Source organism: Clupea harengus, chromosome 12 (assembly GCF_900700415.2).
Source record: "Clupea harengus chromosome 12, Ch_v2.0.2, whole genome shotgun sequence".
Lineage (NCBI taxonomy): Eukaryota > Metazoa > Chordata > Actinopteri > Clupeiformes > Clupeidae > Clupea > Clupea harengus.
In genome coordinates, this window is record NC_045163.1 from 26,629,537 (window position 1) to 26,651,251 (window position 21,715).

General features: G+C 41.3%; 2 protein-coding genes across 2 annotated transcripts in view; one reads left to right on the forward strand and one right to left on the reverse strand.

The window, feature by feature from the left end:
• Positions 1–151: 151 nt before the first annotated feature.
• LOC116222922 (interleukin-31 receptor subunit alpha-like) overlaps positions 152–21,715 on the forward strand; it is a 25,677-nt gene continuing 4,113 nt past the window's right edge. Inside the window, exons 1-10 of the mRNA XM_031578177.2 lie at positions 152–336; positions 8,444–8,500; positions 8,955–9,248; positions 9,413–9,572; positions 9,674–9,837; positions 19,358–19,491; positions 19,921–20,077; positions 20,293–20,375; positions 20,789–20,963; positions 21,094–21,267. Coding sequence (XP_031434037.2) covers positions 324–336; positions 8,444–8,500; positions 8,955–9,248; positions 9,413–9,572; positions 9,674–9,837; positions 19,358–19,491; positions 19,921–20,077; positions 20,293–20,375; positions 20,789–20,963; positions 21,094–21,267 — 1,411 coding nt within the window. The 5' untranslated portion in view covers positions 152–323. The remainder of the gene's footprint in view (positions 337–8,443; positions 8,501–8,954; positions 9,249–9,412; positions 9,573–9,673; positions 9,838–19,357; positions 19,492–19,920; positions 20,078–20,292; positions 20,376–20,788; positions 20,964–21,093; positions 21,268–21,715) is intronic.
• LOC116222924 lies at positions 1,781–6,326 on the reverse strand. The gene is made up of 8 exons (XM_031578184.2): positions 6,117–6,326; positions 5,846–5,982; positions 5,619–5,712; positions 5,407–5,518; positions 5,102–5,325; positions 4,840–5,011; positions 4,572–4,699; positions 1,781–4,444 (listed from the first exon to the last, which is right to left on the reverse strand). The coding sequence occupies exons 1-8, from the start codon at positions 6,195–6,197 to the stop codon at positions 4,127–4,129; spliced, it is 1,266 nt and encodes a 421-aa protein (XP_031434044.1). The 5' UTR covers positions 6,198–6,326; the 3' UTR covers positions 1,781–4,126.

The following is a 21,715-nucleotide window of genomic DNA, read 5'->3' on the forward strand; positions in this document are numbered from 1 at the left end:
TAATTATACAACTGAATTTTAATAGTATTTGCAGGAGAGCACCAATATATAACCCGCATTTAACATAAACACGCAAAAAAATATTTACTGTGGGACTCGCACGTAACAGCGAGTGTTAGTATCCATGGTCAATGCAAATAGTATCTGGCTCTGTTGTGTGCTCATGTCGAATGACGTGACGCGGCTACTAAAAACCGCCTAAACCTTTTTCCAGTGAAGTAACTAAATGAGAAGTTAAATCTATTCCAGGAAATTGCGCAAGCACAGGGTTGACGAGTGGTAGTGTTTTCGTGGAGCCATAATGAGGTAGCTACTTTAAAAATATGGACCATCTCGGTAAGTGAACGCGCTTATGATTCTTTTTTGTGAATTGGATTGAAAACGACACTAACATTTCGGTAAAACCGATTCTACTCCGCCTGAAACCATAGTAGGACGGATACATCGTTGTCATGTCAAGCTGATTTGTGCTTTTACGACAGATGTAATTAAGTAAACGTACACAGTAAAAATAGAAGTGTTAATTTAACTCCTATAGAGTTGAATTTAACTCTGCTTCAGATAACATTTGGTCCCGCTCTAAACTAGTGTTAAATTAACTCTTTGGCCAGTGTCAGATTTTCAGAGTTAAATGAACACATTTTTGTGTTAAAATTTACAATGAAATGTGTAAAAATATTTAACACTATAGGTTAGTCACACTGTTCAGAGTAATATGATGGCACTGTACAGAGTTAATTTAACTCTGGATTTTAGTTTAAAAATGCCACTTAAATGTGTAATAATATTTCTCTACAGTGTTACTTATATATCTAGATAATATGATGCTGCTGAATAACTGTACTCAAATCAACTGTAATCAAATGAAAAACACAAAATACAAGATGACAATACCAACATTTATTTTAGAGTTCTTAATCATTTTTATTCCAACATTATGAACTCATTGCCCATACTGTAGCGAAGGGAGAGCGTAGTCACCCCACCTGGACTTGAACCCGGGTCTACAGGGTGCCAAACATACACTCTGACCGCAACGGCAAAGAGCCAGGCTCGATGGCATGGCAGTCAGAGCACATACTCATGTGTAGTGACGGCATATCGTCACACTGCCCTCACCTTCGGGAGGCGCACCCTTGCATTCCTCGCGCATCTACCGTACTTCTCCCATCCAGAATGCCCCACACACGAGTGCTTCACCCAAGGGGTCTCTCACACAGGGGTCAACATACCTGGGGGTCCTTCATACAGTTTTACAGGCACGCCTCCGATGACCTCGCGGCTGTGTGAGGGACCCCCAGGTAGGTTGACCCCTGTGTGACGGACCGAATAGATGGGTGAACCACTTGTGTGTGGGGCGCTTTGGATGGAAGAAGTACAGTTGGTGGATGCACAAGGAATGCCTGTGTGCGTGAAGCGCAAGGGTGCGCTTACCGAAGGTGAGGGCAGTGTGACGATGTGATCGTCACTACAGATGAGTTTGTGCTCTGACTGCCATACCAATGAGCCTGGCTCTTTGGCGTTGCGGTCAGAGTGCATGTCTGGCAACCTGTAGACCCCGGTCCAAGTCCGGGTGGGGTGACCATGCTCTCCCGTGCGACACATACATACCTTAACTATAATTACAATGATATGATATGACAATGATTTATGAAACACCTCACCAAAGAAAGCAATATGGGACAATAAACATAGCTTTGTCATTCAATCCATAAGACATTTGTATATCCAAAGGCCTAGGATAAATCAAGTTGTCGGCATGAAAAACAACAAAATCTTGCTTTGACCTTGCCACTTCATATGCATGGAAATGTTCTTGAAAAGCTACTGTAAATAAAGGCAAAGTGAGCAACAACAGTTTTTCATTTATAATCAGAACAGACTCAATCTGGTAAAACAGAGGAATTTCACATTCAACTTTGCCACAAATAACCATGAGTGGGCGGTAAAAAAACCCAGTCTGTTTAGCCCAGTTCACTTTCATAACCTGAATGCAACTAGGTACTTGCATTGCATGAACAATCGCAGAACCCCCTTTTACCATATTTAAAGACACCATTTTTCCTGGACCAATGTCTAATCGTGTGAAAGTTGCTGAAGATCGCCAACTATATGCCATATGATTCTGATGTTTTTTTGCCAGTGTTTTAGTAATATTTTTGAATGACTTGAGCTGTTTTTTGAAATAATTATGCTTTCCTTCATACCGCATGCACCAACTATGAAGTACAGGTCCAATTTTCTGGATGCAGCGGGGATAATGGATAAGAAAATGGTGCTTTGGTAAAAGTCTTTTCTGGGGATACAACTTCTTAAACAGTTTGTGGTGTTCAACAATCAAATGTTTTAAATATACACATAAACCTTGAGAAAGCAAGGGAGAGAATACAATGTTTACTATCTGAAGTAATAAAAGAAGCAGGGCCCAGTGTTGATCAGTAGAAGTGACCAAATCTCCAAAGATAAGAGGAACATTCCTCAGTAAGCACCACGACTGAATTGCATTCAGTCCCAGATCATTAGACCCTTCTTTTAAATTGACTGCCACTGGTCTATTGTTTCTCTCCATGAATCCATAATCAAAACTTTGTATTCTTGAATTAAGTTCCTCTAATGTAACATGTTTTTCTTTTAAATACACAAACAGACACTTCAATTCGTACTGGGCCACCCCTTCTAACAAATCATGCATCACATCAACTGAGAAGTTCTCAGTTGTGTGAAAATACTTCAGTGAATTTAGTAAGCATGTTCTCTTCACACCAAAAACGTAAGGAAGAGATGGATTGCAAGCTATTTCTTGACAGTGAGCAGTGTGCATGTCCTTGGTGCGTAACACTATTTTGGAGGAATCTTCAGAGAATTCCGTTTGAAAGTCATCTTTTTCAGCTAAACAAAACCTGCAGCAGTACCTTGCACTGAAAGACTCCACCAGACCAAACAAGCCATGTAAACCCAAATTATCACCAGTAACCTGTACCACACTGCCACGTACACGACCACTGTATAATGGAATGTCAATACCATCACTTTCCAACACTTTAATGTCTCGAACAACGGGAGCAAGAATTTCAATAAAACCATACCGTTTGAGGTCTTGTGCATGAAATAAGGCACACAGATGTATGTTAGACAAAAAAGAATTCCATTTTGGAGAAAAGTTTCTTAAAGTAAAATATATTGCACCCAATTTATGAATACCTTTCTTGGAACCCAGCGGGTTTGCAACCTCAAAGTCATCATAGAACATTTGGATCTGTACAGCGTGTTTTTCAGTTGAAAACAGAGGGTGACTCTTAAAGAAAGATCCATCACAAATATCTCTGAGTCTTGAATTGTCAGTAGCTGGCCTTTTCAACATTTCTGCAGCATACTGACTTTTAAATATTGACTGCAATGTAGATAAAATTGGAATATACATAAATGTATCTTGAACTACTACCTGATCATATGTTCCAGTCTTTTTATTTCGCCTTGTATCAAATCTCGAGCCAACTACACATTCAACTGGTTCTACAGTTTCCCATTTGCTTGTAAAAAAATTTGATCTTTTGTATTCCGAATTTAGAATTGTGAAAGGGTTCTCTAACTCTTGAAAACATGCCACAACTTTCTTGCACATTTCAGTTTCTCTTTCATCACTAAATACAGTCTTAATGACTGTTTCTTTTGCATGCTGATGGATATCTTGAACTAGCTCTTCCATGGAAATCACTACAGAATTCACTGTACTTTGCCCTACACCTGCTGCCTTTAGATCAGAAATTACAGCTGCACAACTATTTACAAGGTCTGGCGAAGGTAACTCAGATTCAGTCTCTGACTCGTATTCAGCTAAAACTTCAACATGAGTGGCATTACTTGTGTTTAGCATGCTTGAGGGATGTGAAAAATCATCTTCAACAGACTCAAAAGAACTGCTTACATGCCACTTGTTAAGATGTTTTCTAAAACCAGAGAAGCTACCAAAAGAATGTGAGCATCCCACTTGGCCACATTTAAGATAAAGAGTCCTGCCTGCACAAAGACCATGAATGACCTTGAGGTGCTTAACAAGGCCGTTTGGACTTCCATGGTCACTTTTGCAAAGAAAACACCTCATGGTTCGATCTGAAAAGTTATTCACTCAATGCAACATTCTTGCTCGCAACTCTGCAATCCTGGGAGTTTCCTTTGTTTCGCCAATGTCAATATTGTAGATGGTCGTTTGCACAAAAGTGAAAAAGCTGCTCAGGGAAGAACTGTATGACGTACCAAAGACGTAATGGGCTTTAATGAGTTCATCAAAGGCTCCCACTGACCCCGTTGCCTTGCATGGAAGTGCGTGCTTGTCGATCACAATGAAGTATGAGTGAATGCTGCTTCTGGTGGATCCCTGCGCAAGAAGATAGGGCTGACTGCTTTGGGTGATGTTGTCCAGATGTTGTTGCACGCTGGTTCCAGCCTAAAACAAAAGACATTCAACAAAAGCATTTGGTGATTAACAAAAGACATCAGATCAGATCAGATCACCTCAAGCTGTAAATTAGATTAATGTGATGGAAAGTATTTTCAAAAACTGTTTCGTATACCTTTTGAAATCTGATGAGGTGATCTACAGCTTGAGATGCAGATATCTTTCCTGGCCTTTTTCGACCTTGCGCAGATGGTGGTAGCAGATGTAGCAGCAGCAAAATCGCAGACATGTCACTATCCCACCCTACAGATCAGTATATCAACATTAGGTCAATATTATGCCACAATTATGTTAAATTGACAACTGGCACCATAACCAAAATGTACAGTATATTGTCCACTTACAAAAGCAACGATACCAAGTGAAAACAGTTCTATTCATACCATTCTCAACTTCAGCGGTTGACTCAGCATTGCGCATTAAATCCAAGAGCTCTGTGGTAGGCACCAGTCCATGGCTTTCTTTTATGACTCTTGCTCTGAAAGTGGTTGGCCACCTCTCCAAAAATTTGTTGGCTGTGGCCTCACCAAACAGGAGTCTGAAATCTTGTTCTATCTGCAATACAACATACATAGAGAGCAATGATGAGTGATACCAGATACTGCATTGATGATTTTGATGATTCAGTGAATTTAGACATCATACCAGTCCTGGTGTGTCCAGAAACCGTGGAAAGACCAAGAAGACATCTGCTGCTTTGCTTTCATCATTGACCATTGCTTGGCGATAAATGAAGGTCGTTTTCATCTTCTCACGGATAGTGTCTTCATCAGCAGAGTGTCTCAAAACTGCAATTGCTGCTTCCACATCATCATCAGATTGCACTTTGTCACTTATGAAGGGTTGTCGACCATGGCTTGGCCCACCAACTTAAGACAAAACACAAATTTGTAGACTCCTATCTCCATACTTCACAACTCAATTTCATTAGTAACAGATAATGAACTTACCTTTGGGAGATCTGCTAACTGAGCCACCTCTTTCCTCTGAACTTTTTCTTTGAATGGTCTTCAATCGCCATGCAAGGTATCCAGATCCACTCTCTGGATCGTAGTAATGTTCCTATGTAATTATAAATATATCCAAAAGGGAATGCTATCAGCAATTCAAACAGTGAATATATGCATAATGTTGTAATGATGCAATATTGTGATATACTTACATATCCATGTTGTGAAAATGGGTCTTCCAGATAGGGAAACAAAGCAACTATCCCCTGTGCATACATCACTCTGACATTTTTGGGGGGCGATGTCCTAGTACAAGAATCACATTATGACCGTCACGCTCAATTGACAATTAGACAACACAAATCACATAAATATCAATTGTCTATATAGCCGGTCAATACTATTAATGTTTTTTGATAGCCTAATATTTGATGCTTACCCATGTGTTTCTGTCATCTCAGCAGCAAGTATGTTAATCATCTGTCTTCTAGTGGCATCTGTCAAAGATTTGGTTTTTCCATACTCTTGCATGATGTGTTCACCACCAGGCCTTGATGTTAGGATTTTTCCAATCAACTTCAAGTGAAATAAAATGTGCTTTCAGTAATTTTGAAACCATGTGTAAAGCTGAAACACAATTCTCTCAAGATCATCCCTTATCATATGGAACATTATTCAGATTAGACAGCATAACAATTTCCACTACCTACCGCTTTTGCTTCATAGTTCATACGACATGGCTTTTTGGGTTGACTTGCTCCAACAGGAGATGCTTCTTCATCGTCACACATCGAGAAGTTTAGAATGACAGTGTCCTCAGATGTTACGGAGCATGGTGATGATTGCGAGGCACCTGTGCATTATGGAAATTATACAAAATAGAAACATGTTACATGGAGCTGTTATATTTAATGAGATATAGTCTCACATCAGCCTTTACGCTAAAGTAACATGTCTGTGAATGGTCTCAAAGATTACCAAGTCCTTCACTGCCCAAAATGATTCGAAAGGCTCCAGGTGATTCCTTCACTATCTCTTCAAAAACCTCAGAGTCAACCTCTGTATCAGACTGGTCATAAACCTTCATATCTAGCTGCCTGCCTTCTGGTATGTTGAATTTCAGGCACACTGATGTGGGGAAAAAAAAGGAAATTTCAGAAATGATGGGTTCCAAAGTTTGAAATCCCATGCATGTCCTGGTCAGAACAATCTAGTTCTCAAAAGGAATGGTTAAATATGATGCATTGGGAGTACGACCCTTGTGATACTCTTTTAACCTAACATACTAACCTTCTTTCAAAAAAGTATCAAATGTCAGCTCAGACAGCTTAATGTATTTTTGCTCTCCCCCAAACTGAACTCGTAGCAGCATTCTGAATTTATCTATAAAAAAAATAGTAATTCAGTTCAACAAAGACCTATATTTCTATACAAAGACATATTTCAAAAGACATATTTCAAAAGAAATGTTACTCGTTATAGATGGATTTCCCATTTAAAAAACAAATGCACGGGCAACCCTGGGGCAGGAAGCGGAATAGAACTCTTTATAGAACAACATTGAGCAGCACTCTGCGATCAAATATTACAAGAAGTTAACTGCACTAAAGGAAGTAGTGGTGGCTTAAGGATGTTAGCATTACTAAGGGTAAGCATCCATTGGCAAAAAAAAATGGTGCTTCACCCCAATTCGCCCTTCTGATCGCCTGAAGGCATAACTGACGCCGTTTTATTGATTTATTTTTGCAAAATAATGCTTTCCCCTATGAATGCTAAACATCCTCCAAGCACCTCTATTTCGATGAATGCAGTTAACGTCTTCTAATAGTTGAGTGGAGAGCACTGGTCAATGTTCCGTTTACAAGAATTACCAGATGCACACAGCCCTGGGGCATCTCGTTCTGTTTGTAAACGGGAAACCCATCTATTACTTGAAAGTTAACATGACCAGATAGGAAAAAGACCGAAAATGTATGCTGGTTGACGCAAACGTTATTCTTTGGTATTGCAAATAGGTGAAGTGACACGTTGTTCAATTATCTTACCCGTGGTAACGGCTCTTCCCAGATACTTCAAGTCACAGGTTTCTGTGGACAGCATAGCAAGGTTGATATAGTTAAGTCATGTCGGCTAAGAACAGCTAAACATGTTTATGCAGTAGTTGTGTTAGCTACCGACACCCAGCTAACGTTATTTCATGAATTTGTCATCATTAGTTAATGAAAAATACTGCAACATCCACCACAAAGAGAGAAAGTACATAATGCTAGCAGCTAGTTTGCTAACATGTCGCTGGCAGTTAGCGTCAAGGCTAACACAATTTGCCTTCATCCAAATGGATTGACAAACTGTGGTTAACATTACCTATTACCTGTACAAAATGGAATTCTCAGAAGAACATAACAAATTATACGGCCAGGTCATCTTAACTGAGAGAAAGAAACGTTAGTCTAAAAATGTACATATTGTAGTGCCCGAGTTGACAGCAAGCTCACCCCACGTTTAACCCGGTCTAACGGCTCACTCGAACGTTAACGCTGGAGTTGACAATACAATCTAGATAAGAAGGGTAAAAGTAGCCTAACTAATCTCATTCGATATCGATGCAACTCTTAAATAAGGCTTTGTTACGTTAAAAATACATTTTTGATGTCAACACAGGAATGTTACTTACCTAACAACAGTGTCTACCTCCAGTCAGAGAAGTTTCCAGTTTGGTGTTGGCTACAAAACTCTGGCAGTAGTGGCGGGTATTCATCACGCTCTAGAGTCAAAGTTTTCACTGGACGTAAACAGAATTTAACTCTCATCTTTAACTCTACTGTTTGGTCAAATTTACTCTTCACAATGATACAATTACACTATCTAGTTTTAAATAACTTAACTCTGGAATATTAACAACCCATTTTTTACTGTGTACAAAGCCGTAGTTTTGTCATACCCTGATAGTCACGCAAAATAACATGTCTTTTTCAGTTTGAAATTTCTAGTGTAGGCATTGTCAAGTTCATAGACCTTTCCCATTTTGTCCCCACAGGCCAAAAGGTGTTGAGACATTTTGTTATCTTCATGTTATTGGCTGTGACTTGTTACGGTAAGACTAAAACTCTGGATGCTTTTGGTTTCTCAACTCGTAGCGCCTTGTTAGCTACTCTTCATCTTCGCCGTTGTAAACGAAATGAAGAATGACGTTTCCGGTCACAATAATCCCTCCTAACGGAGCATCGTAGGATTTAATTTGCCAAAATCTGATACCCTGTAGCTTCATCAAGCCATATGAGAGTTGTCGACTTTTGTGTTTGATCTGTGACGTGAAAGGGGTTTGGTAAGACTTGAGTTTCTCAGGAGGACTGGCCTATGTGTCTGTTTCTGTATCTAGGAATATTCAAATCGGAATCTTGTGTTCAGAAATCAGAGAGATAAACAGAGAGATCCTGAAGTTAGAGAAGAATGGGGAAATTAAATGTGAGGAAACTCACTGTTTCAGTCATGGTGGGGAGAAAAAATCGTGTTTGTGCAAGTATTCAAAACACATCTTTTGTTGGCAGCTCAAGACACGGACACATGTGAAGTCATCCCCAAAAATCAAACAGTGAAACTTGGCTCCGATGTCACAGTGGTGTTCAAGGCCCCATTAAGCGGTATTTGCCGAAACAAATTGAATGACTTCCATCCAAGTAAAGTGTTCTGGACATTAAACAGTAAGAAAATTGAGGAAAGCTACTACGACCACAATTCCACCTATGCAAGGGTCACGATTGCAAATTTCTCTCTTGAATCTGGCACGGTGGAATCCCACATGTATGGGCAGGTGTTGGGCGGCACCATTGTGCGGACATATGGTGGGTTGAGGGGTGAAAGGGATTTTTATTTTCAGACTATGTACGATGCACGTTGTATGTTGCAATTCGTTTGTAAACATCTGTTTATCTGCAAGTGTTGTTACAATGTGACACACTTCTCAAGTTACAGTGGTCAGTTTTTTCCGTTTGTACATCTTTGACAGATACTTCCAGCAATACCAGAAGAGGCATACAACCTCCAAAGAAGCCTATCAACATACACTGTGTTACAAATTTAACAACATACCACAGACAATACACTACATGTTACTGGGATGAAGCAGGAGATTCACCGGACACAAGATATAGTGTCACCATGAAACAGTACGTTTCTCTTTCTTCTTAGCATTTGAGGCTACTGTATATGTTTCATTACATGGTGAATACACCAGCCCTTTGAATAACATGTTTTTTTCCCCCGATAGAGACAATAGAACTCGCGGTCATTGCAAATCACAACCGGGGCAAAATCATTGCCGGTTGTCAGAATATGCAGACACTTTTTCGGACAACATGATGGTTACCATGACGGCTGCAAATTCTGCTGGAAATGTGTCAGCCACTGTCCATTTTGATCCCTGGAAAATAGGTAAGTGACCAAAGACTCAATAAATGTATTTGTTTTTATTGTTGTTATGCCATTCCAGTTAACTATGAGATCAGGTCGTCATTTCAGAAAAATTATGATTGCATGTACTGACCATCTATGGTTGTATGTACAGTGCCCTCAACAATTATTGGCACCCTAAGTGAATATAAGCAGGCTATGAAAAAATATGTCTTTGCTGTTTATCCTCTTGGTCTTTCACTCAAAATATTCACAAAAATCTTACCTTTTCATTGAAGTAAAATTATTGAAAGAGAAAAAAACTGTTGACATTAAATAAATATTTTTCCCCAAAACATGTGTGCCACAATTATTAGCACCCCTTAATTTAATTTTTTGTGCAGCCTCCCTTTGCCAAGATAACAGCTCTGCGTCTTCTCCTATAATGTGTGATGAGGTTGGTGAACACATGGTACGGGATCTGAGACCATTCCTACATGCAGTATCTCTCCAGATCCTTCAGATTCTGAGGTCAACTTTTGTAGACTCAGCTTCAGCTCATCCCACAGATTTTCTATGGGGTTTAGGTCGGGGGTCTGTGATGGCCATGGCAAAACCTTTATTCTGCGGTCGGTGAACCATATTTTGTGTTGATTTTGAGGTGTGCTTCAGATCGTTGTCCTGCTGGAAGGTCCGACCACGGCCCATTTTAAGCTTACTGGAGGGGGCTGTTAGGTTTTCATTTAATATCTGCTGGTATTTGATGGAGTACATGATGCCATGTATCCTAACAAGATGTCCAGGGCCTTTGGAAGAAAAACAGCCCCATAACATCAAAGATCCACCACCATACTTTACAGTGGGTATGAGGTGCTTTTCTGTATGGCTATCTTTCTGTCTACGCCAAACCCACGTTTGATGTTTGTTGCCAAAAAGCTTTATTTGGTCTCATCTGACCATATAACTCGGTCCCATTGAAAGTCTGAGTTACATTTGGCAAACTGTAGGCGCTTTAGTTTGTTGTTGATTGACAGCAGAGGCTTTTTTCTGGCAACCCTCAAAAACAACTTGTGGTGATGTAGGTGACGTCTGATGGTAGTTTTGGAGACTTTCTGACCCCAAGACTCAACTAACCTCTGCAATTCTCCAGCTGTGATCCTTGGAGATTCTTTTGCCAGTCGAACCATCCTCCTCACGGTGCGTGGGGTCAATTTACAGACAGGTCCTCTTCCAGGCTGATTCCTTACATCTCCTGTCGCTTTAAACTTTTTAATTATTGCCATGATAGTGGAAATGGGTATTTTCAACTGTTTAGAGGTTTTCTTATATCCATTTCCTGATTTGTGCAGCTCAACAACTTTTCGTCGCACATTGTCACTGTGTCCTTGGGTCTTTCCCATAGTGATGAGTGACTAAGGGAATTTGGCCTGTGTAAGTGAATGTCCCACCATAGACTACATTACCCACAATTCTCTTATCACTTTGACTTTCTTATCTACATTTCATTCACTCGGTATTGGTCACCGCAAGGTGATAAATAAGGTGACGCATTTTTCCCTTTAAAACCACGAAAAACCCACATATCTGTCTCTCTGGCGGTGGGTTTACAACAGTAAACACCATTCATTTAAGAGATACCCTCTCTGCAGAAGAAGAACAAAGGACCACGCAACAACGAACCGTATTGAACTTTTGGCCGAAGTTACGAAAATACTTTGACTCGTTTAGTTGCAGCCTAAGATATACCGGTAAAATTATACTGCAGCCCAGCAGTGTTCTGAGTAAGATAAGGCGACCGGCTTCCCTTATTAGTTTCTCCACGTCGACGAACAGAACTTCTACCTCCTTCAAGACCGTCTGATGCCCACCGAGGCCTGCACGAGTTTCAGCTGACGAGCTAAGGAAGGACACGGACATCTCCCCCCGAACCTGCGTCCCGCGCTGTTCAGTTGGAATTCCGTAATACACCGTTTAACGCTGAGCAAGAGCGTTAATCAAGTAAGGCTGACATCTGGGCAGAGATTAGTCTTATATGTGTGTTAATATCTGTGTGCAAGTATCCTTGTTTTATTTCATTTATGATTTAAATGCGCACTTTGTAATTCACAGTTTGCACGGTTTGTAACCGTGACATTATCTTGCTTTCTTTTACTTTGCTATTTTGTTAGAACGTGCATGCACCATCTCTCTCTCTAACTCCCTCAATCACCATCTGAACGTATACACGTACACATCGCGATTTAAGTGCTGCTTATATATTTTGTATTGCGTTAAAGGCCTATAGCCTGGATTCTACCCTCGAGATAAGAATCCATTGTCTACTCATTGCATTTGTGCCCATCCTCCAACTTAAATTGGCGCCTAAAACAGGCAAAGCTGGCCTCGGATCTGCATTCGCATCCGCTGACCACCCCCAATCTAGGTGATGCCCTGCGCACTATATTCATTCACGCATATACTATCTATCGCCTGTGCGCTTGCGCATAGCCTCTCCCTCTTTCTCCAGTTAGCGCGTAACCGCGCATACCTGCACACACACACACACACACACACACCCACACACACACAGAGACGAGGAGGATCTTATGCCCCCTCCTCTGTATTCCCAACTCCACTTTGTGCCTTGTTTCATGGTTATACTCAGTTGTTTATATGATTAGTATTAGCCATTAATTACTGTTTGTTACCTTCAATAAATTGTTTATTTAGACTTAAACAATTGTCTTGTCTGTTGTTGTTCCAATATTCCACTGAAAGCCATTTTCCGCCAATCAAGTACTTCAAATGCCTTCACTTCTCTGGTTGTTTCATGAAGTGTTATAGACTTTGTAGTGATATTGTAGTACTATAGTATTGTGATACCATACTTAGACTGTAGCATAGTGGTACAACTAGAGCTTTTCATTGTTTTAGTAATTTAATTATAAAATATTAAATACTAAATTTAATGATTATTAAATTTTATGAGACTGATTTAATTAAACTAATGTAGCAACCCCGGTTTCACCTACATAATTTGGTGCGACCCGTGTGAGGATTGGTATTGTTGGCTTCAGTGATATTGTTGCAATAACAAATAGGAATCCAACCCCCTGAGTAACCCCAGGACCCTACCAGGTCCATTGAAACTGCTAAGGCATGTATCAAATGTGGTTTTGAATAATTTTAAGTGTCGTGATACTAACTGTTTAATACATACTAATTATCTAACAGTCCCTGTTCCAGCCACACTGTAAGTTTAATTAGTGGGAGTCCATACTTGTGTTACCAGCAACCATTGGAGACACAAGTATAATTTTGTTACCATAGCAACCTGTACAATCAGTTGTAATAGTTGTAACAAGAGAGTAACTAGCATTTTAGAATTGTAAAAATAACACGGTAGTTACCTAGCCGTTGGTGTAAGTCACAGGTCAGAGGCCCTCACCTGTGCATCTCCTTGTTTTGTTATTAAGCATAACATTGTTGTAGTTTGCGTTGTGACTACTTGCATTAGCTTGCATTAAAAGGGTTTTAATTAAGCATCAGTGACTACGTCACTTGCTTACCAGGCATAGTTCCGTGCCCCAGACTAGGCAGCCAGGATGAGCCAGACCACCCCACACACGCCAGGAGCTGAGAGTAACCTCTCTCCTGTGGAGTCCGCCCAACTTTTTAAATTTGTGGCAGACCTCCTCAAAACCTCCCCTGATGAAAGGGAGGCACTTGAACAGATGAACCTAGATGAGTGTCAGTCCAAGATTGACGACTTAATCAGGCATGTTCATGATCCCTACCGTAAAGTCTTCACCATTAAAAGAGTGATAGGTAGATTATTCCTGTTTCATCACCAGAGCAGCCGCCTGGAGATAGAGATTCTCCGCAAGGAGAACCAGGAACTGAGTTCTAGTTGTGACAGACTAGACACACGCAACCAGAAACTACATGAGGAGCTCAAGCTCTCTAATGAGACACTGGTGACGTGCATTAGCATGCTCGATACTGAACGGTCCAACAGTGTAGCCGTTTATGACCAGGCCCCGAAGGAAAGTCGCGAAACAAGCGCCAGGGCCCTAGCAATGCTTAGAGCATCATCCAGAGAGTCAGAGGCAGAAGTAGAGCCAGTAGCTAGGAGAGGAGTAGAGTCAGACGCAGACACATCAGATTGCCTGCTTACCTCACGCCTCCCAGACAAACCTGAGCGCCATGCTGTAGCCCCCTCTCACAACCCAGGTGGAGCCAGGTCATGCCCACCAGCACCTGAAAGGCTCCTAAAGCCTCAGGCTGCTAAGAAGGAGAGAAAGGGTAAAAGTCACGCGGTAGCTAAACCTACAAACAGTGAACCCTCTTCCTCGTCCTTTTCCTCTGATAGCTACGATGAGAGCAGCTCTCCCCTAAGGAACTCTTCATCTAGTAGCTCAGAGAGGGAACGCCCTAGGAGCTCAAGGAAAGCACGGAGAGGTAGTTCCCCCGCTCTCCGCATGCGTCAGCTTGATTCCCTCGCCGAAGATATTGAGCGATTTGACCCTAGCAGCCATAACTCTACCATAGAGGATTACCTCAGAGAGATTGAACACTCTCTCTCTGACCTACCCCATGTCACATCACGTGAGAAGCTGAAGCTTATCTGGAAAACAACCAGTGGAAGTGTTCATGCTTTCATCGAGACACAGACCCCTCGAATCCGTGATAAATATTCTAGGTTGTGTAAAGTTCTGCGTGAGGAGTACTCTCCTTACACTGATGAAACATTGGCAACCATCAGCGCCATCCAGATCAGGCAGAGAAGGACAGAACCCCCACGTGAATATTATGCGCGTTTAAGACACGCGTTCTTCCAAGGCAGTAGCGCCCCAGGCCTGGAAGAGCATAGGGCCTTTAGGTCACTATTCATACACAACCTCCACCCTTGTGTGCGCACGCATGTTGCACCGATGTGCCAACAGGGTAAACCCACCATGCGGAAGATTAGGAAGAATGCACAAAGGACATGGGAGACAGTGGTGCGCCCGGTGGACCAGCCGGATGAGGAGCCTAGAGTGCTCAATGTACAATCCACAGCTGGTGATCCGTTAGATTCGGAAGGCTGTGAAGTGCCGTTGGAGTGGCCAACCCAGAGAGGTGCCACCCAAAACCGCTTTCCACAAAACCACCACCAGGGTGGGTGGAAGAGCTGGCAAGGTAATGGTAATCAGATGTTCAATGGTCAACCTAGGAATGACATGAACAAACCAAATGGTCAGTACCCCCGCCGGGAACAGCCCTACCAAGGGAAGGGTAACCGCCAGCAGGGTCGTTACCCTCGCAAATTTAACAGAGATCGCTTCCCTCAGGAGCCCAATGATTGGTCTAACCATGGACCTCAGCGTGGCCATAGGGATAGGCAGACAGAGTCAGGACAATCAGAGTCAGAGAGTCAGATTTGGTCAGAAATTGATTCTCTGAAAGACCTCCTGATCGAGATTAAAAAGCAGTTGCCTGCTTACCCCACCACCCTAAGAGGGGGGTCTCCCACTCATCTGACTAAACAGTGATCCCGTGTCCCCCCACCAAAGGGTTTACCTTGTGGGAAGGGGGGAGCATCCCAGAGAAGGCGTAAACACCCACCGAGGACCTGAGCCCCTCTGGTGGTTAGACCTAACACATAGGGCGTCTTTCTCACAGTTTTGGGTGTTGGCTCCTCTCATTGACTGCCATCGCGGGCAGCTCATCTTTCCAAACCCTGCCAATCTAGCAGGAGGCCAACAGGTTCAGTGTGACAGGATCGGTTGCCACTAGGAGCAGCTTAGCCCTCCTGAGATCCATGTCCCTACCATGGCTGATATTCAACATTCAGATGTTGAATCCAATGTGGATGTACTAGACCCAGAGAGGTCTCTTTTACTTCAACCACATGAGACATTGCAGAACGAACAAGTCTGCAGTGCCAACCCAGACACCAGAAAGATATGGTTGTCTATGCCCTCGCTGTCCATCCAGAAGTTCAGTTTAATCGGAAGACGACATAGACTCCTCACCATGTGAGCCATATCCTGGGTTCAAAAATGAAATCCAGCGACAGCTGAAAAAGGCTGATGCCTAACTGGATATTCAAAGAAAACAGCTCTGCGAGCTTTTCTACCCTTTGAGCCGTCTCCACGCCAAAGGGGGGTGGATAGACACTAACACTCTAACTCCACCCACTAACCTTGCATGCCACGCTAACCCCATAGGCATTGCATACACGCTACACAAACAAAAACAACACTACACGCAAAACTCAACACCATAGTAAATATTCCCAAAGGTTTTCAGCGCAGTGGTGTTCAGACCTCCCTCACACCGAAACCTGCCACTAACTTTCTCAAGGAATAGGCCTGTTAACCCTCAAAGCTAACAACCCTTCCTTCCTTTCCATGAATATTTTAAGTGTGTTTTAAGTTTGAGGTGTATGAATGTTGTTTGAATGTTTGTTGTTATAACACAAGGTATAGAAATGCCATCTGCCCAGATGTTCAAAAGCCTTTATGATGCCCAGATGTCAAAAGCCTTTTTACGAACTATTTGTGTCAGCAGGAATAAGAGACTTTGATGGACTATGGATTTATGGACTATGCACATTTCTGTTGCTCTCATGGACTACGAAGCAATCCCAGCCCTGAGACCAAAGGGGGGATGTAAGTGAATGTCCCACCATAGACTACATTACCCACAATTCTCTTATCACTTTGACTTTCTTATCTACATTTCATTCACTCGGTATTGGTCACCGCAAGGTGATAAATAAGGTGACGCATTTTTCCCTTTAAAACCACGAAAAACCCACATATCTGTCTCTCTGGCGGTGGGTTTACAACAGTAAACACCATTCATTTAAGAGATACCCTCTCTGCAGAAGAAGAACAAAGGACCACGCAACAACGAACCGTATTGAACTTTTGGCCGAAGTTACGAAAATACTTTGACTCGTTTAGTTGCAGCCTAAGATATACCGGTAAAATTATACTGCAGCCCAGCAGTGTTCTGAGTAAGATAAGGCGACCGGCTTCCCTTATTAGTTTCTCCACGTCGACGAACAGAACTTCTACCTCCTTCAAGACCGTCTGATGCCCACCGAGGCCTGCACGAGTTTCAGCTGACGAGCTAAGGAAGGACACGGACATCTCCCCCCGAACCTGCGTCCCGCGCTGTTCAGTTGGAATTCCGTAATACACCGTTTAACGCTGAGCAAGAGCGTTAATCAAGTAAGGCTGACATCTGGGCAGAGATTAGTCTTATATGTGTGTTAATATCTGTGTGCAAGTATCCTTGTTTTATTTCATTTATGATTTAAATGCGCACTTTGTAATTCACAGTTTGCACGGTTTGTAACCGTGACATTATCTTGCTTTCTTTTACTTTGCTATTTTGTTAGAACGTGCATGCACCATCTCTCTCTCTAACTCCCTCAATCACCATCTGAACGTATACACGTACACATCGCGATTTAAGTGCTGCTTATATATTTTGTATTGCGTTAAAGGCCTATAGCCTGGATTCTACCCTCGAGATAAGAATCCATTGTCTACTCATTGCATTTGTGCCCATCCTCCAACTTAAATTGGCGCCTAAAACAGGCAAAGCTGGCCTCGGATCTGCATTCGCATCCGCTGACCACCCCCAATCTAGGTGATGCCCTGCGCACTATATTCATTCACGCATATACTATCTATCGCCTGTGCGCTTGCGCATAGCCTCTCCCTCTTTCTCCAGTTAGCGCGTAACCGCGCATACCTGCACACACACACACACACACACACACCCACACACACACAGAGACGAGGAGGATCTTATGCCCCCTCCTCTGTATTCCCAACTCCACTTTGTGCCTTGTTTCATGGTTATACTCAGTTGTTTATATGATTAGTATTAGCCATTAATTACTGTTTGTTACCTTCAATAAATTGTTTATTTAGACTTAAACAATTGTCTTGTCTGTTGTTGTTCCAATATTCCACTGAAAGCCATTTTCCGCCAATCAAGTACTTCAAATGCCTTCACTTCTCTGGTTGTTTCATGAAGTGTTATAGACTTTGTAGTGATATTGTAGTACTATAGTATTGTGATACCATACTTAGACTGTAGCATAGTGGTACAACTAGAGCTTTTCATTGTTTTAGTAATTTAATTATAAAATATTAAATACTAAATTTAATGATTATTAAATTTTATGAGACTGATTTAATTAAACTAATGTAGCAACCCCGGTTTCACCTACACCTGTGTGACACTCATATTTATACCCCAGTGAAACAGGAAGTCATGGTTGACCACTTAAGAGTTTCTAATCAAACAGGTGAACTTAAAAATGTAAAACATGATTGGAAATTTATTTCAGTTAGATTTTAATTAGAAGATTTTCTAGGGGTGCCAATAATTGTGGCACACATGTTTTGGAGAAAAATATTTATTTAATGTCAACAGTTTTTTTTTTCTTTCAATAATTTTACTTCAATGAAAAGGTAAGATTTTTGTGAATATTTTGAGTGAAAGACCAAGAAGATAAACAGCAAAGACATATTCACTAAGGGTGCCAATAATTGTGGAGGGCACTGTATGCATGTAATTGAAGAGGGGTCATTATTTGTAATGGGGTTACAACCAACTGCTGCATGCTAGATTGATGTTGGAAGTGTGCGTACCTGCAGTATGGTCATGTGATGGTGCTGTGTGTGATGTAGTAGTGAGTCGTGAGCATGAGAGGTACATGTGAACCACAGAAAGGTGAGTAGCTGTGTGAGAAGGACACAATATAGGCTGTTGATTGATGATGCTGTATCAAGTCTTGTAGCGTCCAAGTCTCGTGTCCAGGTACTCTTCTAGTCCAGACTAGAACATGTATGCGTGATTGGATCTCTAGTCCAGACAAGGTGTGTGGCGTACGTGTGGAATTGTGTGTAAGTTATTTTGAAGCAGCTTTAATCAATCAACAAATCAATAATATAAATAAGTATAACCTACAAAAACAACATGAAGCAGGTAAAAAAAAAATAAGACAAACACACACACACACACACACTCCCCACAGCTACTGTCTACCACATAGTAATAAATAACTTGGCTACGTGTGAGCTTTATATTTACCATATAGTCTTCATCGTGTATGTACCTCGGTATGTCTTGATATCTGTTGTAAGATGTGCCCATTTGTGCCGTGTTTATCCAAAACAACAACAAACAACAACAAACATTCCTCTCTTCTTACCCTGAGAGAGTTTGTTTTCCAATTTGCTCACTTAGGAGACAGTGAAGTTTAACTTGAACTTTAACCTTAGAATTTGAGAACATATACAGTAAAGACTTTAGCATACAACTATACTGTAAAAACATCATTAAGAACGAAACAAGTACACTATCATCGATACTACACTGTTAAAAACATCATAAAGAACCAACCAAGCACACTATCATCGATACTACACTGTTAAAAACATCATAAAGAACCAACCAAGCACACTATCAACGATACTACACTGTTAAAAACATCATAAAGAACCAACCAAGCACACTATCATCCATACACTCATGGCTGGTTAAAACTACTGCATACTCTTGTCTTCTGTAGCAAAATTTGATCCTCCAAGAAGTATTCAAGTGGAGCCTCTTCCCACCAGTCTAAGTGTGGATTGGACAACAAAGTGCCCCTCGCACTTTGAGAAGTGTGAAGTGCAGTGTGTGGAGGAGGGCACTAATGTCACAGTAAGTCGGTTTCACTCTGAAATTTAAATAAATTTACATTTACATTTACATTTAGTCATTTAGCAGACGCTTTTATCCAAAGCGACTTACACATGTATACACATTTTACATTTACACTGATGACACACTGCACATCAGGAGCAATTAGGGGTTCAGTGTCTTGCTCAAGGACGCTTCGACAGGGAATCGAACTAGCAACCTTCTGATTACTAGACGACTTCTCTACCCCCTGTACCACTGTCGAATGAGTGTGTAACTAACTAATGGAATACATTTCAGTGAAGCACTTTGTGAGCCACCAGAAACAGTTAGCAAATGATATACCTCAGAAATGACTCTATTGGTCATTTCTCATGTTTACAAGTCGTATTTTTTTTCTCATATTTCCTGATATTATCTCATATCCTTTTATTTCTCTTTTATTTGTAGATTGTGTCAAACAAAACATCACCACAAAGAAAAAGAACCATATATGTTGATGATGTGAAGCCTTGCACGAACTACACGGTAGCGGTCCGCTGCGCCTGCCACACCTCCCTGTGGAGTGACTGGAGCGCCAGGAGTACCGTCCTCTCCGCACTTAATGGTAACCAAAACATGGCTGCACCACTGGTCTTCGATTAAGTTGACTTCTCTCCAAACGTTAAGCTGATCTTTGAATACATACGTATATATTCTCACCTTTCAAACATGCAAAGGTTCAGAGGAATAAATACGGATGATGTAGGTTGTGTTGCAGGTTGTAGTGACACTATAAAGACCATTTGTGCTGACACAGTCTGTCTTTGTTTGCGTTTTCAGTAAGTTCTGTGCCATTCTATTTGTGGAGGAGAGTTCTGGAACGGTATGAAAATGGAACAAGGCGTGTTCAGCTCATGTGGAAGGTACTTTCAAGACCTGTCACCGTCTGGACTAACTTTCATGCCAAACATGTTATCAGACCATATAGTTATAGTTTAGATATTTAGCAGACCAGCTAGGGAATATGTGAAATTATGGAGATATAAAGCTATATTTATATTTCCCTGTGATAAAAGTGAATGGCTCTTTTACAGCTTGAATTAACACAGGTACAGAAGATTTTAAAAAGCCACCCTCATATCCCATTATTATTTTTAAGACAAAACATATTTTTCTGGTACTTTTATGTGGATACCAATGAATAGCTTTTTAGCTGGAAACTTGTGGAGTGAGATGAGTGGATATAATGTGGAGGATGTTGTGAGACCATGATAATGGTCACTAAATGTACTGTGAGTGTGTCAAGCTTTAAGACTCCTTTTTTGTTCAAATCCAGGGGTCGTTCTGCAATCTACCTATTGAGTACAGGCTTTCAGTTGACTCAAGAAACGTCGGCTTGGATCGTACCTCTGTTTTACTCGACGGCAAAGCCCATGAGATTGAGATTGCTGCTTATAATAATAGCAAAATGCTTCGTCACAGTTTTCTCAAGATACCCGTCATTGGAAAGGGTAAGCTTTCTGTTTTTTGCCGTTAAAACAATCATATCATCAGCATATATTTTTTGCTGCTCGCATTTTGTCATGAAAGATAATTGGAGTGATTGCAACATATGTGTGTCTGTGTGTGTGTTTGTGACAGATATGCCTCCTGTGCGGACACCTCTCGCCACGTCTCGTAACGGCCTCATTTATATCTCCTGGGAGGCCCCCCCAACCCCAGTGAATGATTACGTCATAGACTGGCTCACAGATGCTACACAGGAGGCCATGCCTTCATGGGAGAAAACTCAAGAAACAAATATTTCTTTTCCTGGTGAATATCGCTCACGCTATCCATATTTCAGCAGTACTCGTGAATTAAATTCAATTCAATTTTATTTATATAGCGCCATAACAACACAATTGTCTCAAGGCGCTTTACAGAGCCCAGAGCCTGAACTAACTGAACTGTCCCTGAGAATTTGGGAAGAGTTTTGCCTGATCAGTCACTCATGAGCAGAATCAATTTAATTGCTTCTTATTAATAAGAAAATACTTTGAAGCAATGTTTCATTTATCTTGCTAGTGTCATGTCATGCATATCCAGGTTTGGGCTAAGGAGATATTTAAACGTTTTTGGGCTGTAGCACATTAAAACTAGACTGGTAGATTAAAACTAGCCTGGTACATTAAAACTAGCCTGGTAAATTAAAACTAGCCTGGTAGAACTATTCTTTGTGGTAAATTCCAGAACAAACTGAGCTAGGAGCAGTTAGTGGGCA

What these genes read in the sequence shown, in the direction of transcription:
- LOC116222924 (XM_031578184.2), bottom strand. Translation starts at nt 6,197, where the DNA reads ATGTGTGACGATGAAGAAGCATCTCCTGTTGGAGCAAGTCAACCCAAA. An exon ending in GAGATGACAGAAACACATGG is followed by an intron (nt 5,713 to 5,845) that starts GTAAGCATCAAA and finishes TTCTTGTACTAG; the next exon opens with GACATCGCCCCCCAAAAATG. An exon ending in TTCTGGACACACCAGGACTG is followed by an intron (nt 5,012 to 5,101) that starts GTATGATGTCTA and finishes GTTGTATTGCAG; the next exon opens with ATAGAACAAGATTTCAGACT.